This window comes from Vanellus vanellus (genome assembly GCF_965231255.1).
Source record: "Vanellus vanellus genome assembly, contig: HAP1_SCAFFOLD_2380, whole genome shotgun sequence".
Taxonomy (NCBI): Eukaryota; Metazoa; Chordata; class Aves; order Charadriiformes; family Charadriidae; genus Vanellus; species Vanellus vanellus.
The window spans coordinates 1-10,788 of NW_028128390.1; the positions used below are offsets into that span (position 1 = coordinate 1).

At 66.6% G+C, this 10,788-nt stretch overlaps 1 protein-coding gene across 1 annotated transcript; it reads left to right on the forward strand.

Annotated features, from left to right (window-relative positions):
- Positions 1–60: 60 nt before the first annotated feature.
- On the forward strand, positions 61–10,660 carry LOC309684494 (beta-enolase; the record flags this gene model as incomplete). The annotated part of the gene is made up of 7 exons (XM_082500394.1): positions 61–194; positions 1,865–2,087; positions 5,187–5,384; positions 8,334–8,535; positions 9,574–9,682; positions 9,767–9,825; positions 10,437–10,660. Coding segments are annotated over 7 exons (995 nt in total), but the record flags the coding sequence as incomplete, so codon positions are not given.
- Between the last annotated feature and the right edge of the window lie 128 nt (positions 10,661–10,788).

Consider the following 10,788-nt stretch of genomic DNA (forward strand, 5'->3'; position numbering starts at 1 on the left):
CACTCGGGACCCTCCCGCCTCACCCCTCCCCCCTCTTCCCCCCCATTCCTCCTTCCACAGCCAAATTCGGGGCCAACGCCATCTTGGGGGTGTCATTGGCCGTCTGCAAAGCCGGAGCCGCCGAGAAGGGGGTCCCCCTCTACCGGCACATCGCCGACCTCGCCGGCAACACCGACCTCATCCTGCCCGTGCCGGTACCCGGCGGTGGGGGGGTCGGGGGGTTCGGGGGGGGTCGTGGGGTTCGGGGGGACCCCCGGTGGGTTTTTTGGGTCTTGGGGAGGGGGAAGGGAGGTGGGGTTTGAGGGATCTGGTTGGGGTTTGGTTGGGTTTGGGGGGACCCCGTTGAGTTTTGGGGGACCCAGTTGGGGTTTGGGGGACCCGGTTGGGGTCTGGGGGGCGTCGTTGGGTCTTTGGGGGGGTCTTTGGGAGATCCCATTGAAGTTTTTGGGGTGTCAGTCGGGTTTTGAGGGTGTAGTTGGGTTCTGAAGGACCTGGTTGGGGTTTGGTTGGGTTTGGGGGGACCCGGTTGGGTTTGGGGGGACCCGGTTGGGTCTGGGGGGACCCAGTTGGGGTCTGGGGGGCGTCGTTGGGTCTTTGGGGGGTCTTTGGGGGATCCCATTGAGGTTTTTGGGGTGTCAGTTGGATTTGGGGGTGGGGGTTAGGGGATCTGGTTGGGGGTTGGTTGGGTTTTGGGGGGACGCAGTTGGGTCTTGGGGGGGTCAATGGGTCTTGGGGGGGTCAATGGGTCTTTGGGGACCCAGTTGCGTCTTGGGGGGGTCCCAGTTGGGTCACTGGGGGGGTTGTTGCGTCTTGGGGGGGGTTGAGTCTTTGGTGGGGGTCACTGGAGGGGTTGTTGGGTCTCGGGGTGACCCGGTTGGGTCGGGGGGGGGGGGGGGCGTTATATGGTCTTTGGGGGGGGGGGTCACTGGGTCTGGGGGGGGTCATTGGTTCTTGGGGGGGTCGTTGGGTCTTGGGGTCATTGGGTCTTGGGAGGGGGCTGTTGGTTTTGGGGGGGGTGACCTGGTTGGGTCTTGGGGGGGTCGTTGGGTTTTTGGGGGGGTTGTTGGGTTCTTGGGGGTGTCATTGGGTTCTTGGGGGGGTCGTTGGCTCTTGGGGGGGTCGTTGGGTGATTTGGGTCGTTGGGTCTTGGGGGGTCGTTGGGTTCTTGGGGGGGTCGTTGGGTCTTGGGGTGACCTGGTTGGGTCTTGGGGGGGTCGTTGGGTGATTTGGGTCATTGGGTTCTCGGGGGGGTCATTGGGTTCTCGGGGGGGTCGTTGGGTTCTTGGGGGGGTCGTTGGGTCTTGGGAGGGTCGTTGGGTGATTTGGGTCGTTGGGTCTTGGGGGGGTCATTGTGTTCTCGGGGGGGTCGTTGGCTCTTGGGGCGACCTGGTTGGGTTCTCGGGGGGGTTGTTGGGTTCTTGGGGGGGGTCGTTGGCTCTTGGGGTTTTGGGTCTTGGGGGGGTCGTTGGGTTCTTGGGGGGGTCGTTGGGTCTTGGGGGGTCGTTGGGTTCTTGGGGGGGTCGTTGGGTCTTGGGGGGTCGTTGGGTCTTGGGGGGGTCGTTGAGTTTCTTGGGGGGGTCGTTGGGTCTTGGGGTGACCTGGTTGGGTTCTCGGGGGGGTTGTTGGGTTCTCGGGGGGGTTGTTGGCTCTTGGGGGGGTCGTTGGCTCTTGGGGGGGTCGTTGGCTCTTGGGGCGACCTGGTTGGATCTCGGTGGGGGGGACGACGACGACGACGACGCGACCATTGGCTCTCGGGGTGGGGATGGAACGGAGATCACCGAGTCTTCGGGAAGACCCCTCCAAGTCCTGGGGGTCCCCTCTCCTCCCCCCTCCCCCTTCTGCCCCCTCCCCCGCCCCGGGCCAGGCCTTCAACGTCATCAACGGAGGGTCCCACGCGGGCAACAAGTTGGCCATGCAGGAGTTCATGGTGCTGCCGGTGGGGGCCACCTCCTTCCGGGAGGCGCTGCGCATCGGGGCCGAGGTCTACCACTGCCTCAAGGGCGTCATCAAGGCCAAGTACGGCAAAGACGCCACCAACGTGGGCGACGAGGGCGGCTTCGCCCCCAACATCCTGGAGAACAACGAGGGTGAGCGCCGCCCGTGGCCCCCCCCAGCCCCGCCCCGCCCCGCCCCGCCCCGCCCCGCCGGGGGTGGGGGGCTCCCCGCAGCTATTTATAGCTCCCACCACCACCACCACCTCTGTGGGGCGTTGGGTTTCGGGGTCAAATCCAGAATTAGTGGCGGTGGCCGTAACCGGAGAAAGGTCTCCGGGGGGGGCGGTGGGGGGAGGGGTGGGAAAGGGCAGGAGGGGGGTGGGGGGATGGGGGGGGGTGGGGGAGGGGGGGGTCACGCAGATGTCCGCGTCCGCTTGGCGGTGGGAGGGGGGGATGGGGGTCCTGGGGGAAGGGGGAGAGGTGGGATGAGGTGGGGGTGCGTGGGGTGGGCCGCCACGGTCGCTTGGGGGGGGGGATGTGGGGCCCGGAGGTGTGGGGAGATGTGGGTCATCTCAAGGGGGTTATGGGGCCCACTTGGCCAAGGGGAGGTTGAGGTGGGTCAACGGTTGGGTCTTGGTGGAGGAGTCATCTTGGGGTTGGCCACCGCGGTTCCTCGGTGGGATGTGGGGCCTGAAGGTGTGGGGAGATGTGGGGAGATGTGGGTCATCCCGAGGGAGATATGGGGCCCGAACGCCCAGGTCCACTTGGCCAAGGGGAGGTCGAGGTGGGTCAATGGTTGGGTCTTGGTGGATGGGCCGTCTTGGGGTTGGTCACCACGGTTCCTTGGTGGGATGTGGGGCTCAGAGGTGTGGGGAGATGTGGGTCATCCCGAGGGAGATGTGGGGCCTGAACACCCAGGTCCACTTGGCCAAGGGGAGGCTGAGGTGGGTCAACGGTTGGGTCTTGGTGGATGGGCCGTCTTGGGGTTGGCCACCACGGTTCCTTGGTGGGATGTGGGGCCTGAAGGTGTGGGGAGATGTGGGGAGATGTGGGTCATCCCGAGGGAGATGTGGGGCCCGAACACCCAGGTCCACTTGGCCAAGAGGAGGTTGAGGTGGGTCAACGGTTGGGTCTTGGTGGATGGGCCGTCTTGGGGTTGGTCACCACGGTTCCTCGGTGGGATGTGGGGCTCAGAGGTGTGGGGAGATGTGGGGAGATGTGGGGAGATGTGGGTCATCTCAAGGGGGTTATGGGGCCCACTTGGCCAAGGGGAGGCTGAGGTGGGTCAACAGTTGGGTCTCGGTGGACGGCACATCTTGGGGTTGGCCACCACGGTTCCTCGGTGGGATGTGGGGCCTGAAGGTGTGGGGAGATGTGGGGAGATGTGGGGAGATGTGGGTCATCCCGAGGGAGATGTGGGGCCCACTTGGCCAAGAGGAGGTTGAGGTGGGTCAACATTTGGGTCTTGGTGGAGGAGTCATCTTGGGGTTGGCCACCGCGGTTCCTTGGTGGGATGTGGGGCCTGAAGGTGTGGGGAGATGTGGGGAGATGTGGGGAGATGTGGGTCATCCCGAGGGAGATGTGGGGCCCACTTGGCCAAGGGGAGGCTGAGGTGGGTCAACAGTTGGGTCTTGGTGGATGGGCCGTCTTGGGGTTGACCACCGCGGTTCCTCGGTGGGATGTGGGGCTCAGAGGTGTGGGGAGATGTGGGGAGATGTGGGGAGATGTGGGTCATCTCAAGGGGGTTATGGGGCCCACTTGGCCAAGGGGAGGCTGAGGTGGGTCAACGGTTGGGTCTTGGTGGACGGCACATCTTGGGGTTGGCCACCACGGTTCCTCGGTGGGATGTGGGGCTCAGAGGTGTGGGGAAATGTGGGTCATCCCGAGGGAGATGTGGGGCCTGAACACCCAGGTCCACTTGGCCAAGGGGAGGCTGAGGTGGGTCAACGGTTGGGTCTTGGTGGACGGCACATCTTGGGGTTGGCCACCACAGTTCCTTGGTGGGATGTGGGGCCTGAAGGTGTGGGGAGATGTGGGGAGATGTGGGTCATCCCGAGGGAGATATGGGGCCTGAACGCCCAGGTCCACTTGGCCAAGAGGAGGTTGAGGTGGGTCAACAGTTGGGTCTCGGTGGAGGAGTCATCTTGGGGTTGGCCACCGCGGTTCCTCGGTGGGATGTGGGGCTCAGAGGTGTGGGGAGATGTGGGGAGATGTGGGTCATCTCAAGGGGGTTATGGGGCCCACTTGGCCAAGGGGAGGCTGAGGTGGGTCAACGGTTGGGTCTCGGTGGACGGCACATCTTGGGGTTGGCCACCACGGTTCCTCGGTGGGATGTGGGGCCTGAAGGTGTGGGGAGATGTGGGGAGATGTGGGTCATCTCGAGGGGGTTATGGGGCCTGAACGCCCAGGTCCACTTGGCCAAGGGGAGGTTGAGGTGGGTCAACGGTTGGGTCTTGGTGGGGGAGTCATCTTGGGGTTGGCCACCACGGTTCCTCGGTGGGATGTGGGGCTCAGAGGTGTGGGGAGATGTGGGTCATCCCGAGGGAGATGTGGGGCCTGAACACCCAGGTCCACTTGGCCAAGGGGAGGCTGAGGTGGGTCAACAGTTGGGTCTCGGTGGACGGCACATCTTGGGGTTGGCCACCACGGTTCCTCGGTGGGATGTGGGGCTCAGAGGTGTGGGGAGATGTGGGGAGATGTGGGTCATCCCGAGGGAGATATGGGGCCTGAACACCCAGGTCCACTTGGCCAAGGGGAGGCTGAGGTGGGTCAACGGTTGGGTCTTGGTGGACGGCACATCTTGGGGTTGGCCACCACGGTTCCTCGGTGGGATGTGGGGCTCAGAGGTGTGGGGAGATGTGGGGAGATGTGGGTCATCTCAAGGGGGTTATGGGGCCCACTTGGCCAAGGGGAGGCTGAGGTGGGTCAACGGTTGGGTCTCGGTGGACGGCACATCTTGGGGTTGGCCACCACGGTTCCTCGGTGGGATGTGGGGCCTGAAGGTGTGGGGAGATGTGGGGAGATGTGGGTCATCTCGAGGGGGTTATGGGGCCTGAACGCCCAGGTCCACTTGGCCAAGGGGAGGTTGAGGTGGGTCAACGGTTGGGTCTTGGTGGGGGAGTCATCTTGGGGTTGGCCACCACGGTTCCTCGGTGGGATGTGGGGCCCGGCGGTGTGGGTCCATGTGGGGGGTGTGGGGCCCGTGTGCCCCCTCCCTCCCCCCCCCCGGCTGAGCGCGGCGGCGCCCCCCAGCGCTGGAGCTGCTGAAGGCGGCCATCGGGCAGGCCGGCTACCCGGACAAGGTGGTCATCGGCATGGACGTGGCGGCCTCCGAGTTCTGCCGCGACGGCCGCTACGACCTCGACTTCAAATCCCCCCCCGACCCCCAACGCCTCATCACGGGGGAGCAACTGGGGCAGCTCTACCAGAGCTTCATCAAGGACTACCCCGGTGAGGGCGCGGGGGGCACTGGGGGGCACTGGGGGGGACTGGGAGGGACTGGGGGGGGACTGGGATGAGATTGGGAGGCACTGGGATGAGACTGGGAGGCAGTGGGGGGGACTGGGATGAGATTGGGAGGCGCTGGGGGGGACTGGGGGGGACTGGGAGGCACTGGGGGGGGACTGGGGGGGACTGGGATGAGATTGGGAGGCACTGGGATGAGACTGGGAGGCACTGGGATGAGACTGGGAGGCACTGGGGGGGACTGGGAGGGACTGGGATGACACTGGGATGAGACTGGGAAGAGATTGGGAGGTGCTGGGGGGCACTGGGAGGCGCTGGGATGAGACTGGGAGGCGCTGGGGGGGACTGGGAGGCACTGGGAGGGACTGGGATGAGATTGGGAGGCACTGGTGGGGACTGGAGGGGACTGGGAGGCACTGGGGGGGACTGGGAGGCGCTGGGGGGCACTGGGAGGCACTGGGGGGGACTGGGAGGGACTGGGAGGCGCTGGGAGGGACTGGGAGGCACTGGGGGGGACTGGGAGGCACTGGGATGAGATTGGGAGGCGCTGGGGGGGACTGGGGGGGACTGGGGGGGGACTGGGATGAGATTGGGATGAGATTGGGAGGCGCTGGGGGGGACTGGGGGGGACTGGGAGGCACTGGGATGAGACTGGGATGAGATTGGGAGGCGCTGGGGGGGACTGGGGGGGACTGGGAGGCACTGGGATGAGACTGGGAGGCACTGGGGGGGACTGGGATGAGACTGGGAGGTGCTGGGATGAGACTGGGAGGCACTGGGGGGGACTGGGATGAGACTGGGAGGCGCTGGGATGAGATTGGGAGGGACTGGAGGGGACTGGGAGGCGCTGGGGGGGACTGGGAGGGACTGGGAGGCGCTGGGATGAGATTGGGAGGGACTGGAGGGGACTGGGAGGCGCTGGGGGGCACTGGGAGGCACTGGGGGGGACTGGGAGGGACTGGGAGGCGCTGGGAGGGACTGGGAGGCACTGGGGGGGACTGGGAGGCACTGGGAGGCACTGGGATGAGATTGGGAGGCACTGGGAGGCACTGGAAGGCACTGGGATGAGACTGGGAGGCAGTGGGGGGCACTGGGAGGGACTGGGAGGCACTGGGAGGGACTGGGATGAGACTGGGAGGCAGTGGGAGGCACTGGGGGGCACTGGGAGGCACTGGGATGGACTGGCCCAAGCCCGGCAGGCGCAGGGAGGGGCCGCAGGGGCCGGTGGGGATTCTCCGCTGTCTCGTATGGGGCTGTGCTGCGGCAGCAGAGCCGCCCCCATCCCATACTGGTCCGTACTGGTCCTTACTGGTCCGTACTGGCGGCGGGGCGCAGTGGTGTCCATCGAGGACCCCTTCGACCAGGACGACTGGGAGGGACTGGGATGAGACTGGGAGGGACTGGGAGGGACTGGGATGAGACTGGGAGGCGCTGGGATGAGATTGGGAGGGACTGGAGGGGACTGGGAGGCGCTGGGGGGGACTGGGAGGGACTGGGAGGCGCTGGGATGAGATTGGGAGGGACTGGAGGGGACTGGGAGGCGCTGGGGGGCACTGGGAGGCACTGGGGGGGACTGGGAGGGACTGGGAGGCGCTGGGAGGGACTGGGAGGCACTGGGGGGGACTGGGAGGCACTGGGAGGCACTGGGATGAGATTGGGAGGCACTGGGAGGCACTGGAAGGCACTGGGATGAGACTGGGAGGCAGTGGGGGGCACTGGGAGGGACTGGGAGGCACTGGGAGGGACTGGGATGAGACTGGGAGGCAGTGGGAGGCACTGGGGGGCACTGGGAGGCACTGGGATGGACTGGCCCAAGCCCGGCAGGCGCAGGGAGGGGCCGCAGGGGCCGGTGGGGATTCTCCGCTGTCTCGTATGGGGCTGTGCTGCGGCAGCAGAGCCGCCCCCATCCCATACTGGTCCGTACTGGTCCTTACTGGTCCGTACTGGCGGCGGGGCGCAGTGGTGTCCATCGAGGACCCCTTCGACCAGGACGACTGGGAGGGACTGGGATGAGACTGGGAGGGACTGGGAGGGACTGGGATGAGACTGGGAGGCACTGGGAGGGACTGGGATGAGACTGGGAGGCACTGGGATGAGACTGGGAGGCACTGGGGGGCACTGGGAGGCACTGGGAGGGACTGGCCCGAGCCCGGCAGGCGCAGAGAGGGGCCGCAGGGGCCGGTGGGGATTCTCCGCTGTCTCGTATGGGGCTGTGCTGCGGCACCAGAGCCGTCCCCGTCCTGTCCCATCCCATACTGGTCCTTACTGGTCCGTACTGGCGGCGGGGCGCAGTGGTGTCCATCGAGGACCCCTTCGACCAGGACGACTGGGAGGGACTGGGATGAGACTGGGAGGCACTGGGAGGCACTGGGAGGCACTGGGAGGGAGTGGGATGAGACTGGGAGGCACTGGGATGAGACTGGGAGGCACTGGGGGGCACTGGGAGGCACTGGGAGGGACTGGCCCAAGCCTGGCATGCGCAGGGAGGGGCCGCAGGGGCCGGTGGGGATTCTCCGCTGTCTCGTACGGGGCTGTGCTGCGGCAGCAGAGCCGCCCCCGTCCCGTCCCGGTCCGTCCTGGTCCATACTGGTCCTTACTGGTCCTTACTGGCGGCGGGGCGCAGTGGTGTCCATCGAGGACCCCTTCGACCAGGACGACTGGGAGGGACTGGGATGAGACTGGGAGGCACTGGGGGGCACTGGGAGGCACTGGGAGGGAGTGGGATGAGACTGGGAGGCACTGGGATGAGACTGGGAGGCACTGGGGGGGACTGGGAGGCACTGGGAGGGACTGGCCCGAGCCCGGCAGGCGCAGGGAGGGGCCGCAGGGGCCGGTGGGGATTCTCCGCTGTCTCGTATGGGGCTGTGCTGCGGCACCAGAGCCGTCCCTGTCCCATACTGGTCCTTACTGGTCCGTACTGGCGGCGGGGCGCAGTGGTGTCCATCGAGGACCCCTTCGACCAGGACGACTGGGAGGGCTGGAGGCGCTTCCTGGGGGCGGTGGACATCCAGGTGGTGGGGGACGACCTGACGGTGACCAACCCGCGGCGCATCCAGCGGGCGGCGGAGCTGCGCGCCTGCAACGGGCTCCTGCTCAAGGTCAACCAGATCGGCTCCGTGGCCGAGGCCATCCAGGCGTGAGTGCCCCCGCGCCGCCGGCCAAGCCCTCGTGCGAAGCCCTCGTGCGAAGCCCTCGCCCCAAGCCCAAAGCCCCTCGGGAAAAGCCCTCGTGTGAAACCCCTCGTGCGAAACCCTCACGCGAAACCCTCGTGTGAAGCCCTCATGCGAAGCCCAAAGCCCCTCAGGAAAAGCCCTCGTGCGAAACCCTCGCCCTAAGCCCAAAGCCCCTCGGGAAAAGCCCTCATGTGAAACCCCTCGTGCAAAGCCCCTCATATGAAGCCCAAAGGCCCTCGCGCAAAGCCCCAAACCCCTCGTGCAAAACCCTCGTGCAAAGCCCAAAGCCCCTCAGGAAAAGGCCTTGTGCGAAACCCCTTGTGCGAAGCCCCTCATATGAAGCCCAAAGGCCCTCGCGCAAAGCCCCAAACCCCTCGTGCGAAACCCTCGTGCAAAACCCCTCGTGCGAAGCCCCAAAGCCCTTCGTGCGAAACCCCTCATGCAAAGCCCCTCATATGAAGCCCAAAGCCCCTCGCGCAAAACCCCTCGTGCGAAGCCCCAAAGCCCCTCAGGAAAAGCCCTCGTGCAAAGCCCCAAACCCCTCGTGCAAAACCCCTCATGCAAAGCCCTCGTGCGAAGCCCCTCATGTGAAGCCCAAAGCCCCTCGGGAAAAGCCCTCGTGCAAAACACCTCATGCAAAGCCCTCGTGCGAAACCCTCGTGCAACACCCCTTGTGTGAAGCCCCAAACCCCTTGTGCAAAGCCCTCGTGCAAAGCCCAAAGCCCCTCGGGAAAAGCCCTCATGAAAAGCCCAAAGCCCCTCGTGCAAAACCCCTCGTGTGAAACCCAAAGCCCCTTGTGCAAAGCCCTCGTGCGAAGCCCAAAGCCCCTCGTGCAAAACCCCTCGTGCAAAGCCCCTCATGCGAAACCCCTTATGCGAAGCCCAAAGCCCCTCGTGCGAAGCCCTCGTGCCAGAGACACCCCCCCCCTCGTGCGCCACCCTTGTGCGAGCCCACGGCCCACTCGTGTCCCCCCCCCCGCCCCCCCCCGCCCCCCCCGTAGGTGCAAGCTGGCGCAGAGCCACGGGTGGGGGGTGATGGTGAGTCACCGCTCGGGGGAGACGGAGGACACCTTCATCGCCGATCTCGTCGTGGGGCTCTGCACAGGGCAGGTGGGGCCCCCCCCCATCCCCCCCCCCAAAATCCCCCCCCCAAAATCCCCCCCCCCCCCACCCCCTCTGCTCTGTCCCCCCCAGATCAAGACGGGCGCCCCGTGTCGCTCCGAGCGTTTGGCCAAATACAACCAACTCATGAGGTGAGTGGGGGGGCCCCAAATGTGCCCCCCCCCCCCCCCTCCCCCCCCCTCCCTCTGTGTGTGCCCCCCCCGGGGGGGATGGGGGGGGGGCTCCGGGGGGTGGGGGGGTCCCCAAACACACGTGTGTGTCTCTCCTCTGTGGGGCTGTGCCCCCCCCAGCCCCTCCCTGACCCCCACGTCCCCCCCACTGACCTCATATCCCCCCCCCCATGTCCCCTTCCTGACCCCATGTCCCCCCCAAATCCCATTGACCCCATATCCCCCCCTATGACCCCCCTCCAACCCCCCCAACCCCCCCCACGTCCCCTTCCTGACCCCATGTCCCCCCCCACATCCCCCCACTGACCCCATATCCCCCCCCACCCCCCATATCCCCTTCCTGACCCCATGTGTCCCCCCCATATCCCCCCACTGACCCCATATCCCCCCCCACCCCCCCATATCCCCTTCCTGACCCCATGTCCCCCCCCATATCCCCCCAACCCCCCCATGTCCCCCCCCCTTGACCCCATGTCTCCCCAAACCCCCCTCGACCCCCATGTCCCCCCCACGTCACCCTATTGACCCCATATCCCCCCCCAACCCCCCCATGTGTCCCCCCCCCCCCGCAGGATCGAGGAGGCACTGGGGGACAAAGCCAAATTCGCCGGACGCAACTTCAGGAACCCCAAAGCCAAATAGGGGGGGACCGACGGGGGCCACCGTCACCCCCCCGGGGGGCCGCCAAGACCCCCCCGGGGGCCACTACACCCCCCCTGGGGGCCACCATCACCCCCCCGGGGGGGCCACCCCATGCCCCCCCCCCCTCTCAAATAAAGGCTCTGCAGCACGACGACCCCCAACTCGTTATTTTTTTTTGGGGGGGGGAGGGGGGGGGGGGAAACCTGGCGATGACATCATTGTGTCCCCCCCCCCCCCCGACCCCCCCCCAGACTCACAGGGAGGCGGACGGCCAGCTGAAGC